At 38.0% G+C, this 13,907-nt stretch overlaps 1 protein-coding gene across 2 annotated transcripts in view; it reads left to right on the top strand.

The window, feature by feature from the left end:
* cemip (cell migration inducing hyaluronidase 1) overlaps positions 1 to 13,907 on the top strand; it is a 124,344-nt gene that overhangs the window by 54,697 nt on the left and 55,740 nt on the right. For both annotated transcript variants that reach the window (XM_055022442.1, XM_055022443.1), the window contains exons 10-13: positions 3,522 to 3,669; positions 5,800 to 5,991; positions 10,042 to 10,211; positions 13,687 to 13,896. In XM_055022442.1, the coding sequence (XP_054878417.1) occupies positions 3,522 to 3,669; positions 5,800 to 5,991; positions 10,042 to 10,211; positions 13,687 to 13,896 (720 nt within the window). The remainder of the gene's footprint in view (positions 1 to 3,521; positions 3,670 to 5,799; positions 5,992 to 10,041; positions 10,212 to 13,686; positions 13,897 to 13,907) is intronic.

Genomic DNA, 13,907 nt, shown 5'->3' with positions numbered 1-13,907 from the left:
CTGTCCCTGGTCACATCTCTCACCATCCTCCTCCGATGATGATAAAGTCCCTAATTCTCTCTCCTTGTCTGCTACTGAATCTCCTCCAATGGCCAAAGTTTGATTGACGTATCGGTTTGTTCGACACATTTTTCTGAATGGGCTGGTACACTTTTTAGCTTGTAGTTCTTCTGGCCCGCCTGTCTCGCATCCGCTCATTTTCTTGGACTCTGGTTAGCTGAAATGGCCCCATTTATAACCTTAGAGGTGAGGGGCCGGGCCAAGGAGGACTGAGGGATGTCATCGGATAAGCCCAATGTCCATCAATAAAATCAGCCAATCAGCCGTCGCGGTCAATAAAAATTAGATTTAATATCATTTTTTTTGTTAAATTATGACAGCATAGGGCCGCCAGATATGGACAGTTAATGCATCAGTCTGGACTCCAGACAGTCAGTCGTCCCCTGGACAGAAGTTCAAACTGAATGCAGCTTTTTTTTTTTTCCTGTTCAAATTGTCAACCCGCCACAGTGGCAGGTCTGTTGCACCAATTTACACCCCCCTTCATACTTTTACCTGCATTTGGCCAGTGGTGGGTGCTAATTTCCACCCCTGCTTTATATGCAGATGATCTTCTCTTGTATGTTTTGAATCTTGTAGTCTTCCTCCAATTTTAAAGATTCTTGAAAAATTTGGATCGTTCCCTGGCTATAAAATGAATCCACTTAAAAGTGAAAGCTATCCAGTGAATTTATTAGCTTTAGAACTTAGACAGTCTGACATTTCTTTTAAACTCAGCTCCTCGGGTTTTTGTCATGATTTTGGGAATCTGTTTAACCCACATGCACAAACACCATCAGGAGTTCGGAGCAGTGCTTTACTTTATGAACAACTGGTTGTGGTTGAGTGCCTTTAGTTAATTTTAGTTGTATATATTATTATTACTATTGTGTGTTTGTTTATTTAATATTGTATATATTTGACTTTTTGCACGGGAGTTGCAATAGAAATTTCGTTGAATCCTGTTCAATGACAAAAAAAAAAAAAAACATAAAAAAAAAATGCTATGCTAGCTCTGAGATAGCATGGGTGCTCAGGGCAGGAGGAGATGAGCAGTAGGAAGATAGTGGGAACCAAAAAGCTGTGGAGCTGTAGGCCAGGATTGAGATTTCACCGTTTTTAAGTGCATTGTTAAAGACTTTGGATAATGTTGGTGATAAGATGTTTTTGAAGCATTGATAAAATTCCCCCGGGAGACAGTCCCTGGGGATTTATTGTTTTCAAATTGTTAATTTCCTCCTGTACCTGTGTTTCTCTTATATCTGACATCATATCAGCTGCTTCGTCATCAGACAGAGTAGGGAGCGTTATGGAGGAATTTGAAGGCCCTAAACTCATTGAATATATAAATAAAGAAATACACAAGACTCTGAACTCCTTCTGCTCGAACAGGAAGAGATTTTAATGCACATCTGCGGAACAAAAATATCACCTTCACATTGTTACACAAATCCAAAATCTCTTGACTTCTGCTTCTCATCATAGGGGGGTTACAGTTCCATTATCATTTATCTCCAAATATTCAAACAGATACTCTCTCAGTTCCTGAAACACTGATGTGTTGGTGAGTAGTGATACAGTTAGTCTCCAGTATCTAAAGGGAATGTCCTTACTTAAGTTTAGCTGTAGGGTAACTGGATCATGGTCACTCAGTAATTGATTCAATACTGCAGTCAATTACTTTACAAAAGTATTTTCGAGGTATGCAGAAGAAGTCTGTCCTTGAATAACTATTATGAACTTTAGAAAAGAAAGTGAAATCCTTTTTTCTCGGGTTTTTAAATCTCCATGGATCCCCCAAACCCAGTTCAGTTATCATAGTATTGAGTATTTTAGTTTTCCTGCTTTGTCCACATTTCTGCTGGTGCGCTATCTATTTTGCCATCATGTACTGCATTAAAATCTCCTCCAACTATTACTATGCCTTTAGCGTTCTCTGCAATTACATTAGCTATGTCCTTGACGAAGGATTCGTCACATTCGTTAGGAGCATAAAGATTCATAATAGTCATCTCCTCCTCCCATGTCCGACCAAGCACCAACACAAGTCTCCCCATTTTATCCTGAATGGCATTTTCTGTGGAAAAGGCCAATGATTTGTTCAATAAAATAGTGACTCCTCTCTTATTTCCATATGATGTCCTGTCTTCATTTTTTATCTTCTAACTCGTTGAAATGGGTTTTCTGTAGTAAGAGAATGGAGCAGTGCATCTTTTTTAGTTGACTAAAGATTTTTTTCCTCTCTATTTAAACCATGGGCATTATATGTTAGAATTGTTCAGTTTTTCCATATGTACCTTTTCATTTTGGATACCTTTTCCATATTACTATTCCTGTAGGTATCAATGCTATTTATTGTGAAATATGTATTTTACATGATGTGGTTGCACATTTGTTACATTAGTCAAGGTACTGTTTACAAACATTAGAACATACTTGAACTTTATAGTAAACAAGCTTCCAAAAACTCAACTAAATACCAATACCACCTTAAAATCGGTCTCCATGGAGATGAAAGGGCTGTGACAAAAACCTTCACCTGAACTTGCCCTGCAATAGCAGTCTGACAACAAAAGTCTGTTCCCGGACTTGCCTCTCCAAAAACAGGTGTACATACAATAAATCATCATACTGCAGCCATGGTGAGAAAATTCCCTGGTATTGAAAATTGTAATTTACTAAACTAGCCATCATTCAAGTCATTTTATCACAAATGTCATACTTTGAGAGAGAGTTTAAATGTCCATATATCACTCCCAAATCCTTGATTTATTTCTTACCTTGTAAAAACACCTGCATGTTTGTTATGCTCAGCATAGTTTCTCCTGCTTTTCAGGACTCACCCAGCAGTTCCTCTTGGTAGCTCTCACGCTATCTTGACATGTATTCCCATCTTGCTCTTGCAAGTGTAGCAAAGGTCTTCACACCGGGTTCCAGATGGATGTTCAGTTGGGCAGGAAAAATTTGCCCCCTTTCCTTGTATACTTTCTGGAGAAAGCTTCTAATGCAACAAAGCCCAAAGGCCAGAAGCAGCTTGTAAATCAAGATATGCATGTTTACATTAACAATACAAGTGTGAATCTTGTTCTGTGCATTTGTAGAAATTGCCTTGTGGACTCATGACTCATCCTGTGCACATGTGAATTGTTCTGTGAATTTGTGAATATTGATCATGTTCTAACTCCATATTCAGCTAATTGTTGAATATGGAGAATCAGAAACAAGACAATGATTCTAAATTCAGCAGCAATCCACATCAAATTTCCTGAAAATGAAAATAAACAAGTTCTGCAAGTCCTGTCCTGACCCAGAAAGAGCTATCCATTGTCAACATCTATTTTTTAATTAACTGAATTAATGATGTTACATTTCATAAAGGGAAAAACAAAGTTTTGGGGAACAAAAATCATTAGAAATAAAGTGTGTTTACTTTATTGAATGCATGTATCTCCAGTTGCTTAGTTGACACTTTGTTTGCTCAGGTTCAAACCCATGATGGAATACCCTTCAACCAGACAGGAGATGTCATCTACAAGATCAGCAAGGACTATGGTTTTGTCTGTCTCAACAAGGACCAGATTCATGGCCTATGTCACAACTACAAAGTCAGATTCCTCTGTGGAAAATCTGGTAATTTTTTCACCTCCTAACATTGCCTTTGAACATGCAAACACTCAACCATAAGAGTGCAGTACTAGATCTCAATTGTCTATTAATAACTATAAATAATTGCCATTATCCACGTCCCCCTGTAGAAGAAGATGTAGACAACTGTCACTAAACATTATTTTCTGATTAATATTACTATAATTGTTGTTGCTGTCTTGATTTGTGTTGTAGTTTCTGTATTATGAAAAGTTGTTAAAAGAGGAAACAAAGTAAAGTATGCAAGTAGAAATCATTTTGCACGTGTCTACAAAAATTGCAGTGGAAATTTTCCATTTTAGTTATTAAATCTTACACAATATGGCCAAAACAGTGGTTCTTACCCTGGGTTTGATCGAACCCCAGGGGATCGATGAGTCGATCTCAGGGGCTTGGCGGAGCCTCTGCCGCGGAGGTGAAGACACTAGAGTAAAGTTGTGATGACGTGCCCTGCTTGTCCATCACTTGCTGCAGAGGATCAAGTGACATTACTTGGCCTATCAGTGCTGCGGGGAATTTAGTGTGCGTAGTAGTCTATGGCTGTCGTAGTTGTATTTCGTGTGGTTTCTTTCTCAATATTTTAATCCATTCTAAACATGTCGAGTAAAAAAAGAAAGTCGTCAGACGAATATGTACAACATGGATTCACATGTATCACGGAACGGGATGGGAGTCAGAGTCCCATCTGCATGATATCCAATGCTAAGTTGAGCAACTCTAGTCTTGTACACTTCTTGAAGCTGCATGGAGATGGGGAAAAGTTAAAAAGTATTTTGTGGATTCAAAATGACAAAAAACTTAAAAAAAATTCAAATATATAAAAAAATTAAGTTATAAAATGTTGAAAAAAAATCCAAATGTATTTTTAATTGGTGAAACAGCAAAGAAAAAAAAAATATATAGACAGACAGACAGACAGACAGACAGACAGACAGACAGACAGACAGACAGACAGACAGACAGACAGACAGACAGACAGACAGACAGATAGATATAGATAGATAGATAGATAGATAGATAGATAGATAGATAGATAGATAGATAGATAGATAGATAGATAGATAGATAGATAGATAGATAGATAGATAGATAGATAGATAGATAGATAGATAGATAGATAGATAGGGGGCTGAAATTGGGGACCAGAATAAAGTAATACCGTAATCACTTCATACACTGATAAAGTGAAAAAAAAATACTCTGGGAGAGTTAAGATTGATCACCAAGTTATTGTTACTTAACTAACTCCAGACAGATTTGATATTTGACACTTAATTGGAGTTAAGGTACCAACTATCCAAAAACAGTTGAAATCAAACCTGACAGAGTTCATTTGGGCCTGCTGGATTTGTTGTGTAGGTCACAGATGAGTACAAAGTCCAAGAAGTCCAGGTGAACAATGAGACAAGAGACACCGATAGCACAAGGAAGGCAGACACAGGCTCCCACGACACAACTTTAGTCTAGGATCCAACAGTGAAATGAAGACACATCAAACACATAGAGGGTAGTCAAGGCAACCAAGGGACAGCTGGGGGTTATCAAGTAGAAGACGTGACAACACAGGAACTAAACAAGGACACAGAAAACCAAATCCTCGTGGCAACTAGATGCTCTCAAAAAGTCCCTAATAAAAAAAACAACAACAATCCAATCAGGATGTCCCATCTGCACAGAGGGGAAGATTCCAAAAAGAAATATAAAGAAAAACTAAATAACTCAGTCCAAACAAACAGAAATGGTCAGGGGGAGGCGACAAAGGACACTGACCCTTTAGGGAAGGTCCAGCAATCAGTAAACAAAGCTACTGCTTCTGTTTTTACTCAAGTCTAATCCTATGTAATTGAAAATCGCCATATTCATAACCCCTAGTGCAAAACTTAAATTTATTGAAAAAGCAGCCAGACATCAGAAGGAAAAAAAATCTGAAAGATCATAAAAATTTCAAAACGTTATTTTTCCTGATTACTACATAAAAGATTGGTCAAAACACAAAATCTGTTTTTAGGATCTGGAAGTTTGCACTGGGTACATGAACGATATCTAGGCAATAGATTGACACCATGTCTTTTTGAATCCAAGAGTGACTCTTACTCTTCTTTACCCTCTTTGTAGTTCGTCCACAGGCCTTTCTCTCAATCGATATGTTAACAGACAACACCATCTTGGAGCTGAGTGATGAGGCGGTAGGTTGGAGGCCTGGTGATCAAGTGGTTGTGGCCAGCACAGACTACTCAATGCACCAAGCTGAGGAGTTTTCCCTGCTGCCCTGTCCTAACTGCATGTCCAACCAAGTGAAGATCAAAGGTAAGATATTTTTTGAGTTAAAGCAACTATTAAGACTGTGCTATAGTGTCATTCAATTAGGAATCTTTCCAAGTTCTACATCAGAAGGAATGTATTTTTTAAAATCTTTTATATATCATAAACATTATCTTTTGTAAACAGATATTTTATAGAGGCTATTAATGTAGTTGCAAATCAACTTTTAAGAAACCAATTGTTAACTAATATGTTTCAATATATTACAAATCTACATCAGTACAAATAGTTATTATACCTTTAGTAAAATTCTTTGTACAAAGTTTCTAATTAATTCTTTGAGCCTTTACAGAGTAATGACCTGCATTTGTATCCAATATTAAAAAGGTTTATAGTACTTCCTTCTTTTACTCCTGAAATGAACAATGATCTATCCTGGAGTGGAGCAACTACACCAACTTAGTATTTTTGTGATCACTTGGACCAAACTCTCTTTGGGTCCAACACTGAATGCAGAAGTTCTGACTGCATTTTAGTCTCAGAGAACTTCTTCTGTGTTGATTATGTGACTGCTCTGCCTTTTCCAACCCTTAATCAGTAGCAGAAGAGGGAGGCCAACAATAAGACTTTTTCTGGTCAACATTTCTTCCAGTTAACATGGCGTTTGCCTCTCCACTGTTAACACATATATGCTCAGTAAGAGGCATGCAAAGTTGCTGACATCATGCCGTCTGCTGCTGTTCCTTTGAAGGTGTTTTACTAAGTGGATTATGCTTACGTTAGAATTTGACTTAAATATAGTCAGGTTGACCAATTTTTTAAAATGGGAAATGCTATATTAAATTTGAAATGCTTCAGGTAAATATTCATATATAATTTTTTAAAAATAAATATATTAATTGAGACATTGGCAAAGTGCAGATCAGCTGTTTTTAAAAAACACTTTTCATCCAAAATAGGAGCATCATAGTAACAAATAAACACAACAAATTTATAATACTTACCCTTTTCTCACATCAAAAATGAGAAAAACTAGAACTGCAAGCAGTTACTGTATCAAGCTCGAGCATTTCCCAACCCCAGTCCTCCAGACGCACTGCACACATGTTTTAGGTGTTTTCTTGATTCAGCCCAGATGATTTCAATTGACTGGTGTTTGCTAAACTGCAATCAGCTGAATCATTCATAGTAGAGCAGGGAAAGATCTTAAACTTGCAGGGAGTGTGCCTTGAGGACGAGGTTTGGGAAACACTGCTTTACGCCGTACTCCGCTCCTCTGTACACTCGCCCCACACCTGGCCCTGTCTCTCTTTGCATCTGTACCAACTTGGAAGTTTTCAGAACAGTGCTTACTCCATAAAAAAGTTGCATTTACATGTCACCCAACATAAACTGATTTTCCATAAAAAGACTGTAAACTGTGATTTCCAATTTTTATCAAATCAAGTTTATCAAATGTAGATGCAAATTCAAAAATGTATATAAAAAAAGTTGAGTGGAGTATAAAGTTGAGTATAAACTCCAAAAATAGTCCCGATATCTGAAGTAAAATAAGCATAATTCCATTCTTGTGTTGACCGACATGTTGCATATCCTGATATGCAACACGCTATATATATATATATATATATATATATATATATATATATATATATATATATATATATATATATATATATATATATATATATATATATATATATATATATATATATATATATATATATATAGCGTGTTGCATATCCTGATATGCAACACGCTATATATATATATATATATATATATATATATATATATATATATATATATATATATATATATATATATATAGCGTATAGCGTATATATATATATATATATATATATATATATATATATATAGCGTGTTGCATATCCTGATATGCAACACGCTATATATATATATATATATATATATATATATATATATACGCTATACGCTATATATATATATATATATATATATATATATATATATATATATATATATATATATATATATATATATATAGCGTATAGCGTATATATATAGCGTGTTGCATATCAGGATATGCAACACGTCGGTCACAACGCTGTGACCAAAGTGCAATACAGTGGTGTGACATTCACAAAAGATTTGATTCTTTTGAACAGCTCTTTACTACATACTATAAGACTGGAGCCTCACTGAGAGCCATTCTTTGTTCTTGTAAGTACACTGCAGTAGCTATTATTATTTGAATTATTTTCATCAATATTTATTTAACTAATGAACAACTAAAACAGAAGAATGTTAGAGCATGGGCAATTGACTTGGGCGTTATTCTTGGGCAACTGCGGCTGTGTGGCAGAGTTGTCGTCTTGCAATCGGAAGGTTGTAGGTTCGATTCCAGCTTCCTCCTGCCATATGTCGATGTGCGTCTGGGCAAGGCACTTAACCCCAAATTGCCTACCAGTCTGCGTATCAGTTTATGAATGTGTGCGAATGTACACTAGAGTGTACACTAGCTTTACACTCTAGCGCTAGTGTAAAGCGCTTCGAGGTCACAATGACTGGAAAAGCGATATATAAGTTCAGTCCATTTACCATTTTAGGGATAGCAAGAGTCATCTGCAGATTGTGGCACAGAGATGGAAGCAAAGCAGAAGAAGAAGAACAGTTTGAATTCACAATGGCATTGGTTACATTTATTTCAGCTCTAGGCATTTAATATTCATAATGTTATGGAAATATGAATCTTTGAGATCAATTTAAGAAGCAATTTTGATCATATTTCACATTTTATCGTGTCATGTAGCACAGGGTGCTGGTCTTGGTCTTGACTCAGTCTCAACCTCCCTCAGTCTTGGTCTTGACCTGGTCTTGAGTTAGGTGGTCTTGACTATTACACTAATGAAATGTATCTTATTAGCAGCCCCCTGCATAAAAGCAAATGGTATATTTATGATGTAAATAAGTACTTGTTTTATATGTTGTATGATATAAACTGGGCATTTGTCTAATTATATGCCAAAACTAAACATAATTATGTTGTAAATGTCATTTTACCATCCATTCATCATCTCTTCACCCTTGTCCCTAGTGGGGTCAGGAGTTGCTGGTGTCTATCTCCAGCTGCGTTCCGGGTGAGAGGCGGGTCACCTGGACAGGTTGCCAGTCTGTCGCATGGCAACACAGAGACAAACAGGACAAACAACCATGCACACACACACACACACTCACACCCAGGGAGAATTTGGAAAGACCAATTAACCTAACAGTCATATTTTGGACTGTGGGAGGAAGCCGGAGTACCCAGAGAGAACCCACACACGCACAGGGAGAACATGCAGACTCCATGCAGAAAGACCCCGGGCCGGGAATCGAACCCAGGACCTTCTTGATGCAAGGCAACAGTGCTACCCACTGCACCACTATGCAGCCTCTTTTACATCAAGTGAAAATTAATCAGTAAAGTATGCTGCAACTACTATAGCTTGACTTAATTACAATCCCCTCAATCTCTAGCAGAACAAGTCAGAGTCCGGCCAGGGTTAATGACTGGGCCTTTCGATGCCAAATTATAAAGCTCATGATAACATAATTTTACAATATACACTTGCCCCACAACAGCTTTGGAGAGCGACTATCATTTTGTCCATCAAATGGACATGAAGCATAACAAACCAAAAGAACAACCAAAACATCAGGCTACATTGTCACTAATGGTAAAACAATACAAAATTGTTTTCCGTAGCAGGTATTGTAATATGGCAGATGAAATAATAAATAATATTTTGGTGCAGTGGCACCAAAATATAATGTGGCGAAAGCTCCTCCGATTGCAGTGGAGGCTCAAGTATCTTTGCTGAATATTTTGTTTAGTTTCTGTTCAACAGAACAAACTGTTCTATTGAACATTTGTTAGAAACTAGTGTGATGTAAATTAACTTTATTGAATAGGTGCAACTTCAAAAGGTTCAGTGGGTGTGAATACTTTTGCAAGGTGCTCTATTTTTACCTCAGCTGTATAAAAGGTGTTCAGTTTCTACAGGATTTACCCTGTAGCCCTCAAGATGAGATAGTTTACTTGTATTTTTATCTGTGTTGTTGGTCCAGGAAGAGCCAAGTTTATCCACATCGGTGAAGAAGTTGATGGGGTGGATATGAGAGCAGAGGTTGGCCTGCTGACACGTAACATCCTACTTCGTGGCGAGACTGAGCCCACCTGCTATGGCCATGAGGCTTGTAAATTCTTTCACTTTGACACCTTCGGGGGACATTTGAAGGTATAATGCTGATGACCTGATCAGTTACAAAGCTAGCATTAAATTAGTGATGGGAATTTTGACTTTTTTCAGAGAACCGGCACTTTCAACTCAAATGGCTGTCAATTTCTTATCATCTCCAACCTGTGTGTTGGATCTAAGAGCTGGCAGGGATTTTCATGATGAATCCTTTTACATTTTTTTATTCTTCTATTCTATTCTATTTAATGTTGTATGTATGAGAAGTTTTATACTTCTTTCATTTTATGTGATAGTTCTGTTACAAGGCACACATTCTTACTTTTGTCTGTTTTAAACAAACTTTAATTTTTTTAGCATTAACAAATGCACAGTACAATGCAACCAAATCTACTGAACAGACACATTATAATATATATTTTTAATATAATATCTGTAATTTTCAGCCAGATGGTGCTGGTCATTTATATTTGAGTTGGTCAAATATAAGGATGGTCCCATATTGTCGCATGTGATTGGGCACAAGGCTGCCATGCTAATCAAAGCAAAGTTATGTTGTGAGCAGAGAGCTTTTGGCGTGTGAGTTCGGCAGCAGAAGCCAAAACACTCAGGCTGCTGGAGTTCTCTGTGGTCTACTTTGTTTGTGGGCTCGCAAGGATCTTTAGAAATACAATCTCCTTGTGGTGAGTCATAATCTGAATTATGAATGAGCCATAATGGCTTGTAGTAGTGGGATATTTGATGAGGAAGAAATGAATTGGACACCTGTAAAGGCCTTTTTGCACTGTAGGACCCATCCCCCTTTGGCCCAGCCCTACTGTATCTGTAGTTGTGACATATAGTTATTACATAGAAACAGCTCATAATGAGCTCATTTAATTTTATTGTTTATGTTCAGTTAGTGGGACCAGAGCTTATTTTTGGTATTTTTCTTCATTGTGGTGAAATAGGTACATGTATTTTTCTGCTTGATGTGTAATGACATGATGCCATCACACTTCCTCCATTCAGCTTGTTGAACCTTGTTAAAAATCTGTTTGTTTAACACTACATTAGCTGTGATGCATCTGTTTATTTTTGTAGTTTCAATGTCATGTAGCTGACTAAGTTCATTTCTGTGCTTCAGTGTTCTCTGCACCATAAGAAAAGCATCCAAGCTCAGGAACTACCATCCACTATCAATCCTTTGTTAATCCTGTGTGTTTGAGGCATGTGTGTGTTTTAATCATACAACCACACACTCATACACACCCGCCCGCACACACATACGAAAACAAATATAAGCACATCAACATCTACGCTTGTCTCATCAACTGTACACTCAAATACACTTCTACTATTCCATCAACAAACCTTCTAAGCTGCACTGATGCAGTTGACATATTCCTTCTGATCAAGGAAGATTTAATTGATCAGCAATCTGAAATTAGCTCTTGTTAGAAGCACACCGTTTCTTACATTATTTTAACCCAAAGAAAATTAAATGTAATTGCAAATGCATTTAAAGACTAACTGGTAGTGACATATTATGATGGGAATTTTCTGAAATTACTATTGAAATTGCAGACATTGCAAAAGTCTAGTGTTCCTTTGAGAGATGTGGAAGATGACTCACCTCTGTCCCGTCCTGTAGCCAATCCACCAATCGACAGTTGATTCCCAACCAGCCCCTTCTGGCAGGCCTGACTGGAATCATAGCTCTCATGGTTCCAGGGAGCGGGTCAGGACCAGACTCGAAATGCTAATATAATAACACTTGGACTGGCTTTGAAGATGTGCTGGTGTGAGCCGGTCTGGGTGTGCAGTGCAAAAGAGCCTTAAGGAAAAAAGGTAGAAGGGGAAATAGGGTGTATATTCAAGCTGTGGTAATTAAGAGCACATTAGACAATGATGATTTGTTAGATGTTAGAAAGATGGTGATGACAAGGAAAAAAATAAGATCATATTCAAGTTTAAAGAAGGAAATGATATAGTTAGGTTTACTAAGGGTGTAGCGAAACAATAATCTCATGATACAATATATTCTGATCATGATACAATATATATCACGATGTTTGGCAAACGATCTGATTTGATGCACTTTTACAATTTCCTGAAAGATTTTAGAAGGACAGAGTGATTTTAGTGACATTTTGTGTTCCATAGACTTGGATTTAATTAACTGAAAATGGATTAAAAGCACCAACTACACAATACCCGACTGATTTGACAAAGTCTACAGCTGGACAAAATGAATCAAAGATGCAATGAGAAAATTAGTTTCTGTCATTTAATTCATGTGGATTTGACATGAAACTCAAAGTTTCCACAGTGATCCAGGAGCTGAATGGGGAGATTGTGACTTAATTGCCTTCTGTGTCTAAGGGCCCGGTACCCCATACTCCCGGAGAACCACCCCATAGAGTTCCCCTGAGGGACATGGTCAAACACCTTCTCCAAGTCTGCACAACACATGTAGCCTGGTTAGGCGAACTCCCACGCACCCTCCAGGGTGTTTGTCCTGGTGTTCCACCACCAGGACAAAAACCACATTGCACTTCCTGAATTCCAGGTTCAACTATCTGATGGACTCTCCTCTCCAGGACCCTTGACTAGACCTTGCCAGGGACTGTAACCCCCATGTAATTAGAGCAAACCCTCTGGTCCCCCTTCTTTAACAGGTGGACCACCACCCCAGTCTGCCAACCCAGGGCAACTGCCCCCGATGTCCATGCAATATTGCAGAGACACATCACCAACATAACCCTACAACATCCAGAGCTTAAAGGAACTCTGGGTGAATTTCATCCACCCCCGTGGTCCTACCACGTTGGAGCTTTTTAACCACCTTTTTTAACCAGCCATGTTCCGTGCCTCGTGTGCATCAATTGTCGAGGCCACTCGGAATCAATGTCCCCCCAAGTGCACATATGGACACCCTTATGCCTGAACATGGTGTTCGTTTTGGACAATCCATGACGAGCACAGAAGTTCAACAACAGAACACCACTCGGGTTCGGATCAGGGGGGCCATTCCTCCCAATCATGCCCTTCCGGGTCTCAATGTCATTGCCCATAGATCTACACAATTAAGACAGGGTGCAGCACAAATATGTACATATACATACAACCATGGTTAGTCTTTTACAATCCTGTTTAGTGTGGATGCAACAGTAGAATTTGTGAAACAGAGATAAGAAGTCCAAATGTGTGAAAATGGTCCCTTTTTAGAATAAAGTTTTTGAACTGGGCATTATTTGCATCAAGAATTTTTCCTTTCGTGTTCCTGAGAGCAGAGCATGGTTCGAATCAAGTCAGCAGCTGGTGGTAACAAACACGCTGTCAACAATTCAACAACTAACCTGCAATTTGGAAAGACTGGGATCAGCAACAAGCCCAACAATTTGGGCTTGTTGTGAATCATAGATGACTATATTACTTGGTTTTTGGATTTTGCCTGAAAATCAGAATCTAAGCAAAGATGTGGAAAAGTCAAGACTGTTAACTATTTGTAATGTTTATCTGCTTTATTTATTAGGTACAACGGGGTTTCAGAGCTGTTCATCTATCCGGTTTGGAGCTTCAGTTCATGGGTCAGCAGACAATGGGTCATTATCCAGTCCATTTTCACATGAATGGAGATGTGGATGAGAAAGGAGGATACAGCCCCCCAACATTTGTCAGTGATCTGTCCATTCATCACTCTTTCTCACGTTGCGTTACAATCCATGGCTCCAATGGACTTCTGGTTGGTTTAAA

The sequence above is a fragment of the Poeciliopsis prolifica genome, unplaced genomic scaffold (genome assembly GCF_027474105.1).
Source record: "Poeciliopsis prolifica strain line A6 unplaced genomic scaffold, Auburn_PproV2 SCAFFOLD086, whole genome shotgun sequence".
In the NCBI taxonomy this organism is placed as follows: domain Eukaryota; kingdom Metazoa; phylum Chordata; class Actinopteri; order Cyprinodontiformes; family Poeciliidae; genus Poeciliopsis; species Poeciliopsis prolifica.
This window is presented reverse-complemented; position numbering and strand designations above follow the sequence as displayed.